The 21,872-nt window shown below is 35.7% G+C and overlaps 1 protein-coding gene across 1 annotated transcript; it reads right to left on the bottom strand.

Annotated features, from left to right (window-relative positions):
- Positions 1–532: 532 nt before the first annotated feature.
- LOC111782062 (cleavage stimulation factor subunit 77) lies at positions 533–19,912 on the bottom strand. Its single transcript, XM_023662839.1, has 24 exons — positions 19,776–19,912; positions 19,547–19,632; positions 18,289–18,369; positions 18,100–18,162; positions 16,943–17,052; positions 15,233–15,333; positions 14,449–14,510; positions 14,200–14,340; positions 13,854–13,982; positions 13,214–13,260; positions 12,989–13,052; positions 11,340–11,460; positions 10,966–11,024; positions 10,821–10,889; positions 8,244–8,384; positions 7,876–7,940; positions 7,101–7,197; positions 6,028–6,087; positions 4,256–4,408; positions 3,957–4,023; positions 3,778–3,879; positions 2,811–2,975; positions 2,142–2,357; positions 533–1,222 (listed from the first exon to the last, which is right to left on the bottom strand). Exons 2-24 carry the CDS (start codon positions 19,571–19,573, stop codon positions 1,059–1,061), a joined length of 2,304 nt encoding a protein of 767 aa, XP_023518607.1. The 5' UTR covers positions 19,574–19,632; positions 19,776–19,912; the 3' UTR covers positions 533–1,058.
- Positions 19,913–21,872: the final 1,960 nt, after the last annotated feature.

Raw genomic sequence — 21,872 nt, 5'->3', positions numbered from 1 at the left:
AAATTTCAGGTTGGTTGAGTTAGTGATCTGAACAACCCGAACAAAATTTACAATCTACTAGGTTGTCCGATATCCTCTTCTTTTTAATTATTTTTTAAAAATTCTATTTATCCAAAGTACAAACTACTTTAAAGTTTAAATATCAAGACGAATAATTAAATTACAAATGTTAAATATTTTTACTCTTTTTAAACTAGGATAGGATTGGATTTGATCAACCTGACAAAAAAAAAATGTCAAACCCACCCAAATTAAATTTTTGAAAAAACTCAAACGAGAAAAAAAAAAAAAATCTAACCCAACTCAACGTTTATGGTTTAGATTGAGTAATTTAGTTATCGTCTAAGATCACTTTAAAAACGACACGAAACAAACATGCCAAAAGCTTCTTTTTTTTTTTTTTTTTTTTTTTTTTTTTTTTTTTTTTTTTTTTTTTTNCAAAGCTATCCCACAAACAAGCCACTCCTATAAAGGGATCCGACATTCAAACCACTTCAATACATGAAAGTAGTCAAGACTCGAACCATTCAAATTATTTTCGAACTAGATATTACATTGTTCGGTTTGGTTCAAACACCAACATTTTTCGAGTAATAAACATGACAAATTTCTATTGCTTGTTCTCACACAATGAGGAACGTCTTCAAGCCGAACTCGACCTTCGAGCAAAAACTATAATGCCATCGTGCTTAACGAACAAAGTAATTTGTAGAATGCCGACCCCAGCTTTTGGTTTCACAAAAAGCTTGTCTAGCAAGAAATTAACGCACAGGACGGTCGAATTCGACACGTAAAAGGGAAAATTTGCAGTACACTTGGGACAAAAAGAAGAAAACTTCTATGAACTCTAATCTAAAATCACTCCAGTGCATTCATCATTCTAAACACAGGGCTTTCTCAGGAAAAGAATAATTATAGAAGTTATGAATGTAGCAAGCATAAGATGGTGAAGCCAATTGATGATTGTTCTAGCTTTCTCTAAACCATAACTTATAATGGAATATTAGAGTATCTATTATCAACTAGATGAAAATTTTTGAAAATAAAATTATATGAACTCAACCTGTGCTACCAGATAGATCACCAGAAATAGCACTACCATAGGAAGCAGAACCTGTTTGGGAAGAAGTAGCACCTCGAGCTTTCTGGATTTGCCTTATCCTGAAGAAATCTTTAGGCAATGGCTGACTCTGGACTGTTGTACTTTCATTATCCTCTTGTCCTATCAACCAATCAACAAACACCACGTCTAGTTATAACAACATCAATATTAATCTTGACAAAAGATTATGTAAAATATAGAAAAGGGAGACTCGAACTCGCCCCGAATCCAAACCCAACTAACACAATAGGTAAACTTCACAATTCAAATGCAATAAAAGAATAGGTTGTGAGATCCCACATCGGTTGGAGAGGAGAACGAAATACCCTTTATAAGGGTGTGAAAACCTCTTCCTAGCAGACACGTTTTAAAAAAACCTTGAGGGGAAGCCCGAAAGGGAAAGCTCAAAGAAGACAATATCGGTTGGCGGTGGGTCGGGCCGTTACATCAGTATCATGAAATGAGTCGCCTAAAAATGTGAGAAAATTCAACAAGAATTCCTATGCTGGTATTACTGTTTCATTTTTTATTTATTTGAATACTAATCATGTCTTTGAAGCTAATGACTAAATTCACTATATCTATGAGAGCTAGTTTAATAAAACCCAATACAAAAGATTATGCTAACCATATACAAGTTCATCAATAATCATAACGTATACCATGAAAGCCATCATCCGAACTTTTGACTTTTAACAAAACTTGAAAATCAGTAAACAAAGATTAGCTGACAGTATGAAAAAAATAAATCAAGATTATGTCATTAACGATAAAACCGAAAGATCATGAGTATATGGTGAGTTCTAAGGATAATCAATCGTTAATACATCCACTGGAATTCGATACAAATTCATTTATATATCTGACAGCTTCAAAAGGGATTTGATATGTTGCTTCGGAAAGTTGTGTGATACGTTCTAATTTATTTTTCAGCCACGTTGTACCGAATAGATAATATTTGCTCAATAAGCATGTTATGTAAAAGTTAAGGGTAGTATAAACCAACGGAAACTGTAAACAAAGAAAATAAAGGACTTACTGTCATAATCTTTTCTCTTTGCTGATTGTCTATCTCTGGTATGCTTTAGGGAGGAATTTGAAAATGCATGAGACTTGCTTGTACCAGAATCACTAGTGGTAGGAACAGGACCAGCCGAGCCTTGGGCTGGTGTTGCCCCTGATTTGACCGAAGGAACTGTAGGTATGTCACTCTCTAGACAAACTGATAGTACAATATCAACATCTGGAGTCGGACCTGAAAATTTCAGGAGATCAACGATGGTTATTGTTTAAGATGCAGTTCAAGTATGAACATACCAAAAATGCAAAGATCACTGGCGGGTATAGTACGCAACAGGTAACTGACATGAACAGAAATCAGGAAATAACAGTAGATATAATGATATGCCTGGATGATTAGACCACCAAGTTCCCAGCCTCTTGTAGAAAGAGTTCATAAAATAAGGCTATTAACGTTCAAGAAATCACTGCCTATCTCTTTTTTCTTATTTCACAAAAAATGATAAAAATAAAAGACTTGAAACAATCATTCACAAATTGACGGCCATCCACAGAACTGCAAAATAGACTCAATTCAAATTGATTTTTGATAGAATGTTCAAATGATGAGATGCATAACACAGAAAGAAATTAAAGAATCTTGAAGCATTTAATTGCCTTCAAAATAAGACATAATAAGAAAGGTTACCATCAACGGCAGGTAAGTTAGCAAGAAATGCTATTAATGCAGCTGGTGTTGCTTTTAGTATTTCGTCAAATACATTAGTTGGTCCTCCACTCACAACGGAAGCAGGATTTGATAAGGTGATAGGATTAGCAGGAAGTCCTGAAGCTGTTGCAGTTGGAAGCATTCCTGTCACCACCAAATGAAGAGCAAGTTTGGTAAAATCAAATCAAATAATCAATTGGTATTGACGTTTGAACATGGAATTGCCTATTCATAAAATCCTTCGACGAAATATATTTTTCTCAGAATGTTCTAGTATTTCAGTAAACCATCATTCATTACATACCTAATGTCTTAATCCGCCACAAACACGCTCATCAGCCAACTTAAAAAAAAAAAAAGAAAAAAAAAAACCGCTTACTGTGTCAAACCTCTGGTAAGGCATATGATTAAATGAAAGGGTAATGTGGGGAAAATGGAATGAAAAATGGTTGAGGTGCTGACCCTTCGATATCGTGCGTTTGTACGGAAAGGCAGGGCGTGGGAGGTTTAGAAAGGGTTTTTTTGGGGGGTTTGCAGTGAGGTAGGGCACATTATGTGGACAAATTTTCTAAAAGGAGAGAATCAGCTCTCTCAAAAAGCTGGGAGTGTCATCATTGCTCATGTTATTATCAATCCAAGCAGCTAATAACCTTCTCCCTATTGAATAACTCTCTTGAGTGTTAGTGTTAGATGGATTACAAATAGATACCAAACAAATTTTTTATCGCAATCCAAAATATTTTCGGAACTACTAAATATTATATAAGATTAGTCGGACGAATTTATAAGAATGAAATGGTTGGTACTAAAATAAATAAATAAATCATCCGACTCCGAAAATATGAAACCACCAATTAAGACAGTCATATAAGATCGATTATATTAGAACTAGATTAGATCCATATTGCTTAACATGCAGGATAAGAAAACAGAGTTTCGCAAGTACCTAATTTTTGGCTTGGGTCATAAATAACCATCTGAGAGGTATCTGGATAAACAACCTTTGTAGATGGATTTGAATGACTCAGAAGACCAGCAGAACCAGTATCTGAACCAAAAAGGACAGAGCTTACCCAGCAGAAACAGAGATGACCAAAATATTTTTACAAAGAACATTTCAATTACCTAAAAAACCAGCTCCACTAGGCAGAATAGATTTTTCTGAGTTCTTACTCATGTTCTTAGCGAGCCACTGAAAGAATGGAAGTAGCGCCAGTCATATAAAAAAGCTTACAAGGAATAAATTTTATATTCAACATGTACTATCCATGTTTTTGCAATGTAAGTTAACGAGCGGGGTCTGATAAAGGGAGATAACGCACTCCCAACAGGGCCTACTTTTCTACCCACAGAAGATAGAACACATATGATCAAAGGCATCTCTAGCAAATCATACAAACTGCAATGAACTGAATTGTGATTACCTCTTGTCTGGCCAAATTATCCAGATCACTAGATGTGCATGGCCAGAGATCCATAAAACTGTACCGGGATACAATATCTTGCAATGAACTTTCCAGTGTTGACGCTCCATCTTCACCCATTTGAGAAAGAGCCTCCTTTCTTCTTTTCTCAACCTATACAAGGTTACAAATATATGAAGAGGTGGGACAACAACATTCTCATTGTTCATATGAGGTGATGATAAAAACAACAATTCATTTTCTCTCACAAAGCCTGGCACCGTCTAAAAGTGATCACGAATGAAATTCAATACATGGTTCAACTACCAAGGTTGTAAATGGTGAGATAATTGTTTCCGTTAAAGAAATACTTCCCTTGAAACATTAATACTTCAAATATTAGTGCCTATCCTTTGTTTTCTTGTCAGGTAGACCCTATTGGATTTGTATATATATAAATATATAGGTAACAAGAAAATGTATAAATAAATAGGAGAATAGAAAAATGGGAGATGAGATATTCTCCCCATGTCAAAGTTAATTTTCTTTTAAATTTCCCACTTTGCATAAATTTGAACCAAGTACTAACTTTTAAATACAAAAAGCCTGGGTGAGAGTACACCAAATAGAAAGTGGCCTCGGGTCGAATGTTGACCTGCTCACCGACCCAGTGGTTGAATTTGCGAGATAACCAGCAACTCATTGGAATCCTCACAAATCCAACCTTTCACGATGGATGGAAAGGAAGGCCTTCACTGTTCCATTCAAATCCATATTCTGAGCTTTTCCCCTCAACCAATTTGGAGTTTGGTATCCATTCTCGTGGCATTTTCCCGTTTCGCAACTAAATGTCTCCTTGTAATCTATGACGTAAGTTAGACTGTATCCCTTAGCTACTAACTTTACCTTATAATATTCTTACGGTGCTCATCCTCACAACTAAATGTCTCTTGGTAATCTATACTGTAGGTTTGACTGTATCCCTTAGCTACTAACCTTACCTTATACCTTTCCAACATTCCATCAACCTTGTACTTTAATGTGAAAACCACGTACACAAAACTATACTTTTTTCTTTTGGTCTATCCACAACCTCCCACATGTTATTCCTTTCTAGAGAATGCATTTCTTCTCACATAGCATCCTGCCATTCTCTTTTGGATAAAATTTCAGAAATAGTGTCAGATATGGCAATTGAATTTAGACTCACAATGAAACTTTAGTAGGTTTTCGAAGAGCTATGAGTCTATCATCTATTGATATTTGTGTTACATCCTCATTTTGAGTAAAGTCAGATGTTTTGACTTGTATCAGTTCTAAAATGTCTTTCCTTCTAGCATATACTTGAGAGAACAACGAATTAGGCAATGGAGGTGGAGCATATGGTTGAGTTAGTAACTCTAGTCGAGTAGGGGTGGACTCATATTCTACAATAGTAGGGATAGGCACATAATTAGAATTAGTAGCACGCATAGACTCAATAATTTGTTATGTGGGCTGGTTATTTAGTGTGTAAGATTTAATAGTTTCCCAAGGACCCTCTTCAATCTCTATGTTTCCCACCTGAAGAGATGTCTTAAAGAAGAACGGTTTATGTTTGGTGAATGTCACCTTAAGTGAAGTGTAAGAATTCCTATATGTAGGGTTGTAACATTTATACCCCTTTGTGGTCGAGAAATATCCTAAAAAGACATCTTATTGCTCTCTAGGTCTCCATGAACAGACTAATTCATTTCGATAGAGAAAAGAAAAAAAAAAAAAAAAACAAACAAACAAGAAAATAAAAGTAGTACCTTCAGCATGCTAGCTAGGTCTCCATAAGTTTGCTCAAAATGGACAAACCGTTTCCAAACCTGGAGATAAGAACAAGTAGAATAACTTAGAGAGGTACATGTTCCTTTTATAATACAAAAAGGCTAACTAAATCCTTAGATAATAAATAAACATTCAAAAAATTAAGGTCAACTACTTCCCTTGAGATTACACAAATATCTCTTCACTTAAGGACATGAATTACACAAATATTTCTTAAATTAAGGTCATTCTTACCGCAACAATCAATAATGAAAATGCATAATAAGTACTATGAGAAAAAAAAAAAAAACTGTAGAGAGAGAAAAAAATCTCATAATTTGGATGAAATTTTCAAATTTACCCATTAGCAGCCAAAAAAGGATTCGGTAAATTTAAAATAATAACAAATACTCGAGTTCTTTAAAGAAGAGAACGGTTTTGGGACTGCAACCATGATCGAGAGTGTGAGTGTGAACGTACAATGTAAAATTAGGACTAGAAAAACAACTTAAAGCATGTTAATACATATGCATCGGCTACAAACTCTACTGCTTTTCAATGGTACAATTCCAAAAGACCAGTTAAGGCATGTTAATATATATATATATATATACATATATGCAAAATTAGGAGTAAAAAAACAATTTAAGGTACATTAATACTGCATTTTAGTAGTATTCAAATCCGCTAGTCCACAAGTACAGTTACAGACTACAAGAGTCAATAAAATAACTTTTTTATGTAGGAAACAAGGAGAAATAACTTAAGTCGAACCCAAGGCATCAGCATTATGTTAAGAAATCGATATGCACCACACAATTTGATGCACAACGACATGTTCAAAGGTTAATGTACCAATATGAGTTTGCTATAAAACTGGACAATGAGACAAGGTGGCTAAGCAAAGAAAACAAGGAAACTTAAATCCATTGTTGCTCATTTTGGATAACAAATTATTATACAGCACAGTAGAAAAAGCACTATCACTTTGTTGAGGCTAAAATGTTGATCTTTCGTAACGTGGCAAGCTATCGGAAGTATAAATAAAACTAACACACAGAATTTCAGCTACCTCAGTGGATTCCTCTAGAGGCAAGGTACTTAAAGCGCGCTCAAATAAAGCCCGAATATTTCTGTCGTCATTCAATCGAGCAAGGAAATCTGCATATCTGTCAAATTACACACATATCAATTGGCACCAATTTTTTGTAAGACATAAAAGAGAAGATTAAAAGTTATACTGATCTGTAAACAAAATACAGGATATTTAGTTCTGGTTGTTGGCAGCCAATCGAGACCCACCAAATTAAGCTATCCCACATCCTCAATATCTCTCCGATCCTAGTAGTTTTTTTCAAAAGCGCAATAGTTTTATGACTTAAGAAAAAAAGGGTGAAGCATTTTTTCAGGCATAAAATGCAAAAATGTTTACAATTTTTTTATATAAGAAATAAAATAAAATATTATTCAAAAAAAGATAATAGAATCAAAGAAACCAGAGATTTTCCAAAAGATTGATTAGAAAATGGTGGGATTTTGAAGAATACCTCAGGAAAAGCGCCCTCCTGGAACATATTTAGAGTTTTTAGAAGACTGTTCTATTCCCACTAGATATAATCCTATTTCTAACCTTCCAAACTCCTAAATCAAGCAGATACTATACCACCAAAGAGTTACAGCCTTAGCTTTATTGAAGAAGGACAAAGGGTACTCTGAAAAATGTATTGGTACTCTCAATAAATGCAGATAAAAATAGTTACTCGTTGAAATTCTTAATAATTGTCACCATAAGGTCTGGACTTAGTGACAGTTCACAGTTCCTAAATATCAGAGATGGACAAACTCACTCGAGAATATACGTGGCTTCATTCATAAACCGTTTCATTCCATCTTCAAAAATATTGTGTGCAATCTGCAGCATCGTTGAAGACAAGTAAATAAGATGATGCAGATATTCTTGCTTAGTTAAATGCAACACGTCTTTAATTAATCATGGCCATAGGAGCAAAAAAAATTGGTTTATTCAAAACATCGATGAGCAGAGCATTAAGAGCATATAATCCACATCTTGACCTCACATGAAAATAGAAGCGACTACATTGCTTTTAGCACAAATGGCAACTTTAGAAGTGTAAGAACGACATTCAATTCCTTATCTTAAGTAGAGTAACTGATCAGATCTAGAATAGCATTACCAAAGTGGAAAGAGAGAGACCTTGGGATCCTTGTCGAGACAAAAGGTCATCATAGCATAAGCAACATAAACATGATATGTGCAATTTGGGGACTTGCGAGCATCCAAAAAGTGCTTGCGAGCAGCCTCAACTCCTTCGTTTCTTCTAAGGAAACGGATAAACTGCATCACAAGCAACAAGTCAGGTATTCTTCCCATAGAATCCTCAATAGCAAGGCATACAATACATATATTTGCATAGCAAACCATAGAGCAAAAAAGTCTGGGAGCTGAAAATGAAATAATTTGATTTCTTTCCCGTTTCTGCTAGTGACAGGAGATCAAAACTTTTAAAATCCTTGTTTAATAATTAGATCCCACCCCAACCTAAAATCCAACATGATCCATAACATTACTAGTATACTCGTACAAACATTTCGAAGCTGGAATTCATTCCCTCGAACACTAAAGATTTGCCACTTTAAATAGGTTTAGACTTTCATATTCCACGAAAAAAGGGAACTTAATATGATTTTCATTTTCCCACAAAACCATGCATCTAAAGCATTCAACATTTTGCAAGTCCTCGTGAAGTGTGAACCATCTATTCAAAGCCACATCTCGCAATAGAACGTCTCACAAAGAGATTGTGTGATACTTATTATCACCTTCGAGCATGCAGCCAACTCGAATTCAGATTGCCGGTAGCACAACAGCTCTATCTCGCAACCTCCACCCCCATTTTAGAGAGTGGTTTTACAAAATCAGGTAAGATAAAGCTTTGGAAATCATTTTAGATAGAAAATATTATAAGCTAGCAAGAAATAAGGTTCAATGGCAACATTGATAGTACTTGAGTATAAATGATTGGCAAGTAGTCATACCCCTATAGTACATTGCGAGGCTAATTGCCTAACAGGCATGCACATCATAAATGGTGAGAAGTCATACGCTTACAAAAGTATAAGAAAATGAAATGAACATACAAAAATAAAGACATACAATGAAAATATGAGTAAACGGTTGTCATGGACATGTGGCCATGGGCAACACAATTTGGACAAGCATGACCATATTCTCCCGCATTTAATTGCTAGATGTTCCTGTCAATCATTACTCCTCGAACTCTGTGATCTAGATTGCAATTGATTTCAGATCTTTGACTTGCTCCCAACTAATCAAAGCATCAGAGAGCCCTTTCCACTTCACAAAAAGTTTCTGAACACAACGTCGTGGCTTACCCACTCGTGATGTTTTTTCAACGAGGATCTCTTCTATTTTTGACATCTCAAATATTTAGCATTAACCCAACGACCTACCCTTATTCTTGAATTTTTCCAATGTGTTCCAACTCTTGTAATTTGCTTCTTGCCAAAATTTCAACATTCATTGGGAAAAACAAAGAACACAATTCTTGTTTAAGTCCTTCTCATGTATCAATTTTGAATGTCGACATACCGAGACCTCCACCATAGTTCGGTGTGTTGCTAAGGTAACTTTTGATTCCTCCGTAATTGTACTCTTGTGACCCTTAAGTATTGTTCCAAATAAAAAATGAAGTTCTCCAATGTTTTGGCATCACGAGCCCTACAAGAGGGCTTAGGTTCAAGCAGTTTCACTTAGTTGAACTGGACCACACCTAGTCGAACTTGATTTCCCACCGCTCTCATGATAGATTCGCCTTTGTCCTCACGGCATCGTGGCAACTCTAAAATCTTCAGAAAGGTTTGTGACCATCCAAACTATTGCATTTCGGGAGTTGCCTAACTCTTCCACACGCTACTCCATCTAGGCTAGAGAGCCACTCAAGTTGTCCCCAAGCTCAAAGCTGCCTGGTCTCACAGCTTCGGCTTTTAGGGTCTTGACCCTCATCATCAACTCCTGGATGAGCATCTCATCTAAAGCTAGCAATTGTGTCAATCTTATCGACTTTAACAGCAATCTCATCCAAGCGAGATTTCAAATACTGAACGCTGTCAAAGACTTCTCTCAAATAGAACATTTGCTCTCTGATCTCATTTAATCTGTCAACATGGGACTTTCCGAACTACTTGGTCTCATTCAATCTGCCAACATGGGACTTTCCTAACTACTTGGTCACATGCATGATTACTGATTCCAATTCTAGGAGTCAACTATCGTGTGGCCCTTACTTTTCCTATAATCAAGTCAACTAACTCGAATCTGGATCGCTAATGGCATAACAGCCCTATTTTGTAACCTCCATCCGGGTTTAGAAAAATAATTTTAAGAAATGAGGGTAGAGAAAGTTTTGGAATATATTTTAGAAAGTTTCTCAAATGTTATATGCTCGCAACAAGGGACAACATTGCAAGCAGACAACCAAGTAAGAAAGGGTTTACAACTAGTCATACTCCCTTATAGTACATTATGAGGCAAATTGTTCATGATAAGCTTGCACATCAAAAATTGCAAAGAATCATAAGGTTACGAAAGCATAAGAAATGAAATAAACATATGAAAGTAAAAACATACAATGAAAATATGACTAAATAGGTTGCGTAAGCATGCGACGATGAGCAATACGCCTTAGACATGTATGATCATGACACCATGCATGTATGTGGAAGCATTCACAAGCAAAAATGTCAAACTCACTTGAATATGTGTCAGTGCAGTCGCATTAATCCCATCACCCAAAATGCTTTCATATATCTTCTTTGCCGACTGCAATAAAGAATTAGAGTTAAACAAATAGACAAACTTGACATACAAAATGTTCAAGGAAACCAAGATTCAATGCCTGAAGTGATCCACGAGATTCTTCTAGCTCTGCATAAGCATATTTGAGCATATCCGAGCCTGTATGTAAAATAAGAGAAAAGGTGATTGGAGGAGAAAAGAGGAGAAATGAAACTAGGAGTATAAATACAGGAACCAAAATCAAAATGTTTGAGCTACTTGAGATAATCCATTAAGCAAATACTAATACACTTCACGAGATGACTAGTTTGATGTACACCATATATGCAGAGAAGAAGAAAGAAAGCAAGAAACTAACATATATGCTTGAAAAACACTACCATGTTATAAGAGTAAGCCCAGTTTTTAATTAAATAATAAACAAGAAGGCAATGGGAAAAAAATATCTATAGAAAAGAAAAATAATTAACTTACCAGGAAGAGCCTTCAAAGCTCGCTGAAATACTTTAATTGCAGCATCTATTGATCCATTATTTGCATGCCACATAGCATAATCATACCATACATCAGGATAATGGTACAGGTACATAAGACACTGAAAAGATCCAAGTAGAAAGAAGAAATCAATCATTTGAACATTATCAATAAATGGTTATGCCAAGATGAATATATTTCTGAAGAGTACAGATAACATCAAACAAAGAGCAGCTTACGCTAGAAGCACATAAAGTGCTTATACTAAAAATAGGTTGGATCATTCTCTCTACCTTTTTTTTTCTTTTTTTCGTTTGCAATATGGGATGCTTCCGGAAACCTCTGACCTGAAGACTTGCTAAACTAACATAACTGGCCCCTTTGCGAATGAGTGTGTGGGGCCTCCATTATACATACTTAGTCAAGAAACGGTAAAATGGGAAAAAGATGAGAAACAGTTAAGAGTGGGAAAACAGGGATTGTGCATTCTGTTGCACTGAGTTGGGGGGTGGATGGTTATTAGGGGTCTGACATGTAACAGTTAGTGTAGAATTTTGTAGACTGTTTCAGTCTTGAGGAGGAGAAGACCAGCTCTCTCAAATAGCTGGGAATGTTCTTGGTGACTGTTTTTCCTTGTCATATCAATCCAATCAGTTGCATAACCCACTATTTATTGAACTATAAATAGAACACTGCTGGTTTCCTCTTTATTATCTTGTTTGTTTATTTTGTATGCATTTTGCGAGTGATTTGCTGTTAGATGCCTAACATAGTGGTATTAGATCATCTTGAGGCGAACACAAAAAATGGCCTAGGAACTGATTGAAGAAAGGATGAAAGGTATTGAGAAAGAAATAGGAGAGATTAAAGAAGCGGTTTACAACATGGGAAAACACCTGCAGCATTTCTTCGGCAGAGTCGCTAAGGAAGGGGAATCATCTCATTCGAAGAAGGAAGAAGGCAACAGCGAGTGAATTAAGTTCAAGAAGTTAGAGATGTCAATTTTCTCTAGGATTAATCCTGATTCCTAGTTATTCCAGACTGAGAGATATTTTGAAATGCACCAATTGAGTGATAGAAATAAAATCATAGTATCGATCCTGAATTTTGAGCAGCACGTAGTTGACTGGTACCCTTGGTCAATAATTGAAGGAAATTTAAGTCCTGGGAGGATCTAAAGATCATGTAGTTTGCTAGATTCTGGCCATCACAAAAGGGAAGTTTATTCGTGAGATTTTTGTCAATTACGCAAGAAGGAATCGTGGCTGAATTTCAGATGAAATTTCAGACATACTCAACACCGTTGCAGAACTGTCGGAGGATGTTCTAGAAAATACGTTTTTGAATGGGCTTGACCCTACAATTAGGGCTGAAGAGGTGAGTAGAAACCGGTCAGGCTAGAAGAAATTATGAAGCAGACTCAGCTAACTGAGGATTGGCCATGAAAATGGCTATTGATATGATGGGAAGTGGATCGGATATTGACTTTAGTGAGACCCCATTTCAATAATGTTAAAGAAACAATAAATACTGCAAAATCAACGAACTGAACCACAGAATCACTATTGATGAATGTCTTTGATAACCCATAAATCAGTATACAAATTTAGTACCCATAGGCATCATAATAATTTTGAATCATTAGCTACCTGCTCGTATGTGAATATAATCCGCTTGTTCGATGATGTACTGTCTATCCTCTGGGGATTTCCTCTGAAATTAGATCAAATATGTAAGAGAAATTATAATTCAAGATCCCAGTGCAATAGATCAACAACAATACCAGAAGATACGTCCCAAACGACACAAATAAAAGAGTGACAAAATATTTTCAATGCAAACCGAAGTAACTGACACCCATGGCAGATTCTTACTTTTCAAATGCTATTAGCCTTTTCCATGACATCCATTGCAGCTCTTCCTGTGAGATCAAATTTTAAACACTTGGATTATCTCATAGTAGGATGCTTCAATAATACAGCCTTGCCAGTGTATGTCACCGATTTCCAAAGAAGAAAGCGAAGTAAGCAATACTTTTAACACTACATTACCACCCAATGATCACAAACAACATATTCAATTTACCATGTATTTGAAATTCTCTGAGGGGAATATCTAGTATCTAACAATCAAGCATCATAAGTTACGTGCATTTAGCCTGTAAAAGTTTTTATCCAGTATCTAACAATCAAGCATCATAGGCAGACATGATTCCACAAAAATTTTGGAAAATATGCAGGGATCTTGAAAAGGCTTCGAATTTAGTCTTTCAAAGAAGAGTTAGCTAACGAGATATGATGCAAAGCTTTTCAGGGCAATGATGACATTAAATTTTAAACTATTGTACTAATACAAGAAAAAAGGAGCCACGAAGAGATAGGAAAACTCCCCAATAAGAAAATAAGATAGTTACAGCTTCCTTAAACGCACAATCACATGTATCAGTCACATACTTGAACAACAGAAATAGATGGCCACCAATCACATATCATAGAAAGGAGGAAAAAAAATTGCCTTCGGGGAGCCAGTTGGTGGTACAGCAAGCATGTTGTCATCAATCTCATCCACGTACTTCTTCCTCTCCCTATAGACTGCCCGAGCACTATTAAATTTTGGTTGATATTCAGATATTAGTCCCTTGGCCTGCTCCAGAAAATAACACCAATTGTCTTTATTACACAAAGAAAACATACATACATACATACATATATATATATATATATATATAGATTTAACATACACATGCGCGAATGTAGTTAGTTTTTCATTCATGTGGAACATAAGTCCATGAATCCAGCACATTTGCTGCTGAGATCAACGAAAGAAAACATGACTAAAACCAAAGATGAAGGTTACTTGCCAGTTGACGGCTGACAGAATTCTCAAAATTTTCATAATCCCTCCATAGTTGCTCAATGTGATGGGTAGGAGTGATAATAGCTCTCTGGTAGACCTTCCGCATAGCAGTCATACGCTGTGACTCCTCCTGTGAGCTTAGAGCCTATAATGGTGGCACAAACTGAACAACGATTATCTATAATATTAACAAACCACCAAACTCATTATTAAAAGGTGATAAGAAATATATGATATAAAGAGTCCAACAAACCGGAAGTGACTTCAAGAAGGCAATGTATTCCATCCACACGGGGCCAGATGATATGTCAACACCTAGTAGCAAATGCAGTAGTTACAGTTATAATCTGACGCATTCGTAATGGTTAAAATTAATGTCAAAGTTAGGACATTCTTAACTATCAACTCAAAAATTATCTTTTTCTGTTTAATTTATAATATTTGAGGCCTAAAGTTCGACGGGTTTTTATTATATTATCAGTTTTACTTTTTTGGTTAGTTTTTTTATATTGTATTTATTTTGATGTATCATAAGCTGTAAAATAAGAAAGAAATAGTAGAAGTCGTTTTGGTATCCAAATAGGTCACATGTTTGAACCCTATAATCATTTCCTCCCCAATTAATATTTAATTAATTTCTGAACTCACAAGTGAAGAGGAGAGTTAAGTATTGATATAAACTTAAATTTACCATTGTCCATCAACTTAAGCTTTTGGATTCAGTGATAATTTAAAATAGAACCAAAGTACGGAACTATTCTCATTAGGAGTTGATTTAAATAGAGTGAGTGGGAGAAGAGGAAAGTTGGCAATTGTTCGACGGGTTAAGGCTCGAGTGATTTCAAGATGGAGGGTCCATGTACCTCAAATTACTTTTAGGTTTTTGTTCTGTTTTACTTTTTACATTTCAACAATATTCTAGTTCTATTTGGTTCTACTGGGTTCTGTTAGAGAACTAAGATATAATTGAAAGCATAATGTGAAACCAGTAAAGCTTTAAAGAGAAGGTATGAAAAATATCGATAGTAGAAGATTACCAAGATAACTAAGCATAAAATCAAAAGCTTTTCTGGTTTCCTCCTGGCCTTCCATTCCTTTCCTTTCATTGACCTTCTTAATGAATCGGATGTAGCAACGCCTGAATAACGAAAGTAGCAGAAGTAAATTCTTCAATTTAGCCACAAAAAGGAAGCTAACAGAAACAAAAGGTCTTTCCACTAGGCCATGAAAAAAGGAACACCAATGTATTCAAGCTACCAAACTTCACTCAGTAAAAATGATTAAAATCTGAATCATGCGTATGTATTGTTCAACTGTTTAAATGGATTTATGGGGACAAAACAGGCAACTTAAACTCACTGTAATAAACAATTAAACAAATTGGCACAGTTATTTATGATATTTAACTATCTAAGTATAGCATTTGTCCATCCAAAATCCATATACTTTTAATTAACCATAGTATATAGATAAAATTAACCAGAACAACTACCCAGGACAGTTATTTCCTTCGGATAAAAAAAAATTAACACGATCAATTCCAGACTATTAACAGCGTCAACATGTGCAAAGATAAACATGCTGTATACTCTTTCAGAAAAATTTGGCCATGACAGCATGGTTAAAAATGTAGCCAAAAATTCAGTGAAAAACATACTTAGAAAACCATTTTTGGTTTTTTTTTTTTTTTTCATTTTTTCATAGTTTGTCCTTGTGAAATTATGAGATTACATAACAATTTCACGTGCACAATGAGCATTACTTTTATCAGTCACCAAAAATGGTTCTCAAAAGAAACTAAACAACAAAAGGCCAATTTTAAGAAAAACCGTCGCCTAAAATTCCAAATTTTTTAAATTTTCCTTCAGGCTTCTCAATAAAATTTTGGATGTGTTGCAAGTGTAAATTATTATTACGCCCTTAAATATATGTGCCTTACTCATCTAGAAAGGCTAACTAAATCCTTAAATACTAGGTAACAATACAGAAAAATAGATCCTAGATATTAGGTAACACTACAGAAAAATAGAGGGGTTAACTAATTATCTTATTTCATGGGATTACATAAATATTCCTTAAATTAAGGCTAGGACTTACACAAATATTCTTTAAATTAAGATTATTCCTTGAACACTCCCCCTCAAGAGTAGGAATAGGTATCATCCATTCCCAGCTTGAATCCGAACTCATGAAACATTGAGCTAATAAAGTCCCTTCGTTAGTAAATCTCCCAATTGAAGCTGTGAGGATACATAACTAATATATACTATTCCATTCTCCAATTTCTCATTAATAAAATGTTGATCAATTTCAATATTCTTTGTCCTATCATATTGGACAGGATTATGTGCAATGGTAAGAGATGATTTGTTGTTGCAATACAACTATATTGAACCTTTTCCCTTAATCTATATATCATCAAGAATTTTCTTCAATCATAAGAGCTCACATGGCTCTTGCCCAATAGCACGAAACTCCGATTCAACATATGATCTAGCCACCACATTTTGCTTTTCTACCATTTCATGTCACAATTACCTCTGAGAAAAGTACAATGCCCCATCATAGATCTTCTGTTTACTATTAATTTAGCATAGTCAGCATCGGTGCCAAGGAAATTGTTCCATTTAAATAAGATTCTTTTTCCTAAAGTCCCTTTCAAGTAATGTAACACTTTATATGTTGCCTGGAGGTGAGGTTCTTGTGGATCATGCATAAATAACTAATAGGTGAAACAAAGATCATACCAAAGAGGAATGTGAAGACAGGTCAATAAGCACCGACTAAATATCTGTTTTGTAGCATCATCATTATTAATGATCATGTGTGCCTCCACATATTGCTTCCAATATTTAGCCTGAAGAAAAGTGGATAGTATAAAGATAGAATCTAAAATATTTAAAGCTAAATCCAACTATAAAAAAAAAACTACTTTCACCTGGGCATGTGTGAGACAATAAGCTGAGAAACTAATAGATGAGGTAATCAAGTAGGAAAACATATACGCATAGACAAACACAAAGAACATGAACCATAGTATTGGTAGATTTATGCATCCTCAATAACAGGAAAATCATGAGCTTTTCATTAATATGACATAGTACTCACTTCTTCAATCCAAACTTAAAGACAGGCAAAACTAAATCAACGATGTTCATGTTCCATGATTCTATCCACATTGCTATAAATATCCTTCAACAACTACGTCGTCTTTGAAGGACCATACTAACCAATTTCTATCTAAGACTATGGTAAGAAACATTCTCGTCATCCATCATCCTATAGTGATCGTTTAAAACTTCTTTCCCCTATTACAACCTACCAATTTGCAACCATTCCAAAGCACAATGGCAAAGATGCTTGCGAGCTGAGTGGCTAGGCAGGCAAAAGAAAATGAAGAGTTAGTGTACTTCCTTCCTGCCACATGACAGTCCTTGTCTAGATCCTTCTTAAAATTATTTCCTTTTCCTAATTCAAGCCAGTTAGAGATCTTTATTATAATAGATTCTTATTTGAATTTAGAGGAAGCGGATACCCAACCTTGCCCCACTCTGTCGTGTACACCATTCTTGGTTTCAAAAACAATTATTCTGATAGAAGCAAAATTAGTAATTTGGTATTGTTGCAAGTTACAATTGTTGATATTAAAGTTGATTACTCTAAAATCTATTTAATTATCAATAATTCGTTGTTCCTTGAATTTTTAAAGGAATTCAAAATGTCAACAGAATAATCATCATATGCAAAATATGAGAAGTACTAACCAGCATTAACTAAGCCTATGAAATAGTTACTCTATTGCTGCTCACAAGCTCAACAATAAGCAAGATTTAAGTTTCAAAATGGAGATACTCTAAGGGACAATAGACAAAAAAAAAGATATTGAAATATGTAAGAAACTCACAGCAGTGGGATACACCGTCAGCAGTTGCTCATACAATGGTGTTGCCTCCGATATTGGCAAACGCTAACAGGAAATAATTGGATTTAGTGTTAAATCACAGAGGAAATTCAAATTTAAACTTCATTGAGAGAGGGAGAGGTAGATGAGATGAGATGTGATGTGATGTGAAAACTAAAGATGATATCACACCTGCGCCTCTTTAGCAACGTTTTCTGCCACTTCAACATTGTACTTCAAATCATCCAAAAGTTTATTACTGGCTGTTTTATCCTGAACATGGAAGTTAAATGCATAAATAGGTTGAACACACAATGGGGCACACTAAGAGACAAAGGGAAGCGGCAATCCTGGACTTCCTTCTTCCTTCAAAGAAGAACTTACTAAAGGTATCAATCCAACAACAATCATTAGTTAACCATGAGTATTGAATATAGTGTAAAAGGCTCTTGGATCCTTATCCAAGTAGTCATATATTCCACAGATTAAGAATAGTCTATAAAGAAAAGAAAAAAAAAACTTCTCACCGATGTTTACAACCTATAGAATAAATCATGTTCAAGTAAGGTCGTAACTTCTCACTGATATAGACAAGACAAATATAAAAAAGAGAGGAAAGTGATCCCAGAGCTCAGAAAACCCAATCCAATCGACATTGTATAATTGGATTTTGTTCGAAGACTACTCTTAATTTCCCTTAAGACTCTTGATTCATGAAATTTTGTTAGACTACCGCAAAAAATTAGTACTGCACGTAATAAAGACTAAAGCAAGTGGACAGCCACAAATCCAACGGGAGTAATACTAAGCATAAAAAATTACAACAAACTCATTATTAGGAAGATCACCGTCGTCTACAATGGTCACAAGTTCCGACTATCCATCACCCCTACCAACAATAAGAATCTTACTACCTTCTTTCAATACTCAAGCACACATTACTTCCATGGGCGTAAGTGTCGAGTTACGCTTGTCCAACAAACTAACCATTCAACTGCTACCTTCGCGCCCCTTTCTTTCTTCTGACATACATAAAATATGTCAAATTACCCATGTTTCATGCTCCATGTCATCTACACCAAAACTCTTCTCATTCACCGCCTTGTTTATACCCATATAGGCTTTTTACTTCACCATGGAAATCAACTTAATCTACAATGGCTTGAGAAATTGTAGCCACTCTCCTCTAGTTGATTTGAAGTGAATTGCAAGAATATGGACTAGAGGCAGAATTGCGTTTTTGGGCTCAATATAAGAAAGAGACTCCACCTATGCCTAGCCTTACAAACATGGCTCCATTGACCCATCTTCTCCTTTAAACAACTATGCCTAGCCCTTACTGCACGTCGTTATCCTTACAATCCTCTAGTTTCTGAACATTTTATTTACACAAACATCTCATAATATCCTGAAACATTTTTCAGAGAGGGAGGTTGAAGAACATTCATACCTTTGATTCAGATCCCTCTGATGTCATAATGAAGAGAGTGCGTGAAAATAGAGTTGTGACGGTATAAGTTATACTGGTCTGCTTAGCTGAACAAGAAAAGCAAAAATCAGCGGAAATCCAATAAGCTAAAACAATAAAAACCCATCTGTGCGGCTTGTTAGTTAAATGCGGCTTCTTAGGTGGGAACGAACCAGCACCGGGGTATTCTTAACAAGAGGGACAGACGCACCGTTAAGGACAACCGGACGGCGGCGGTCTCAAAGGCGACAGCAGTCGGTTTCCGCGATTAGGGTTCGTCGGGACCCTCGGGTGAGGAAGACGGAGCGGCGGATCGCGGGTCGGTTCTTCGACTGTCCCGTGAGTTCGCCTCAGCCAGCGTACGGCCCGTGCCTTGCAGCCCGCGCTCAGACACCGACACTGGGCCGTTATCCATCCCGGCCCAAGAACAGCGACACCCAGAAGCCGAGCGTCGCCAATAACCTTCTCGACTTGTCGGCTCCATCGGCGACTCCGTTGCATTCTGCGGCTCGGCTCGTCTCGGCTCGGGGCGTGGCTGGACGGCTCGATATACAAATAATATACCGATTCCTAGATTTTCAATCCTTCCGGAGCCATTCCCGCCCTTGTTCCGGCTATTTAAGGTCAGTATAACTCCACTTTGATAAAAACAGGTTACGATAGGAGCGTATCTTGACGGTTAGGCATAAAGTTAGTTGTGAAGGAGCTCTAAGTGTATAACGTGGTTTTATAGGGAGTAGTTAGGCGTCGGAGTTAGCTTATAGCGATAAGTAACCTTACTATTGGCTTTAGTTATTTATGTATGACGGTGCGTGCCCTGTGGCCCTTGCATGCACCATGTGTGCGGTTGATGTATGCTATGTCATGAGTTTTTTTGCTGTGAAATGTCGATGTATGTCACGTTTATGTATGTGATGTTTTTTGCCATGAACTGTTATCCTGTATATATAAAATTGATTGATGTCATGATTGTAACGAGAACTTCGCATGTCGTGAATGTGATGACTGACGTACTACGATATGCTTCGTGATGTTTAACCAAGTCATGCTATGTAATGCGGCGAGGAGATGGAACGTTGTATGTATAATGCCATGGAGGTAAGTTTTAGGGACCTCATGCATGTTGTGTGTCATGTGCATAGGGTTACTTCCCCGTTATGTTAATGATGGTACGGACGCGTACGTTCAATATTTTGTTCGCTATGATATCATGCAGGCCCCTCCTTTTTCCATGGTGTCTGGTAACATATGTCATGCATACCCGACCAAGTCAGGTCCAGGGGGTTTGCATACGAACCCGCCTGGTGGGCACATAGTTACATACGTGGGTCATGCATGGAGAAGTATCATGCATCCACCCTGTCCGGATAAAACAAGGGCCTAAGGCCATGTAAAGAAATGGAAGACAGGTACCCTCACGTTCTTTTTTTCTCTTTTGTGCTTGTGCATGTGTGTTGTATGTGACCTGCATATATGTTCTGAATGTGTATTGTCTGTCTAACCCGAACAGTGGAGCAACTTACTAGGTATTTTGTAAAATACTCAAGCCACGTGCTACCTATATTTTCAGGTCCAAGGCTCCCATGTACGGTTGACAGCGGATGCAACGAAGACCATAAAGGTCTTAGGGAGGGCTTGTAGAGCAGTAGATGTTCTATTTGAGATCATTCGAAAAATAATTGTTGCATTCGTTTATCCTCATTAGTTGATTAATTTCCATGTTAGGTTGATCCGAACTAAGGATAATAATGAACATGTCATTCATCATTAAGGCAATGAACTACCGATAAAAGAAACAGATTTTTTTTTTTTTTTTTTTTATTTTTTATTCATTCGTCAACTTAAAATAATAAATTAAAAAAAGTTAAATTAATGTAAAAATATTTTAAATGTCTCAAAAATATCCTTAAACTTTACTAAAAATATTTTAAATGTCTCAAAAATATCCTTAAACTTTACTAACTCAAAAATACTAACTTAAAAGTGAGCGGTGTTGATGCTCATTTTAAAATTTAATGGATATTTGCTCATTTTAAAATTTAATGAATATTTTTTAAATACAATATTAATAATAAAGGATATTAAAAAAAAAAAAAAAAAAAAAAAAAAAAAAAAAAAAAAAAAAAAAAAAAANAAAAAGTAATTTTTCTTCCGTACTAAACGTACTGGTATTTTTTAGATTTTGTTGAAAGTTAAAAAAGTATTATTGAAATTTTAAAAAATTTAAGGATATTTTCTAGATAAAATATAACGTTTATAATATATTTATTAATTTAGAATTTAAATACAGTATTTACTTATTTTCTTA

Source organism: Cucurbita pepo, chromosome LG19 (genome assembly GCF_002806865.2).
Source record: "Cucurbita pepo subsp. pepo cultivar mu-cu-16 chromosome LG19, ASM280686v2, whole genome shotgun sequence".
NCBI classification, from domain to species: domain Eukaryota; kingdom Viridiplantae; phylum Streptophyta; class Magnoliopsida; order Cucurbitales; family Cucurbitaceae; genus Cucurbita; species Cucurbita pepo.
The sequence above is the reverse complement of the archived record's forward strand: the minus strand, read 5'-3'. Positions and strand labels throughout refer to the sequence as shown.

Excerpts from the sequence above, each read along its gene's own strand:
- LOC111782062 (XM_023662839.1), bottom strand. The coding sequence starts at position 19,573 with ATGACATCAGAGGGATCTGAATCAAAG. Across the intron at positions 18,370-19,546 it reads CAGAGGGATCTGAATCAAAG|GATAAAACAGCCAGTAATAA; the intron begins GTATGAATGTTC and ends TTCCATGTTCAG. Across the intron at positions 3,880-3,956 it reads TAGTGGAGCTGGTTTTTTAG|ATACTGGTTCTGCTGGTCTT; the intron begins GTAATTGAAATG and ends TTTTTGGTTCAG.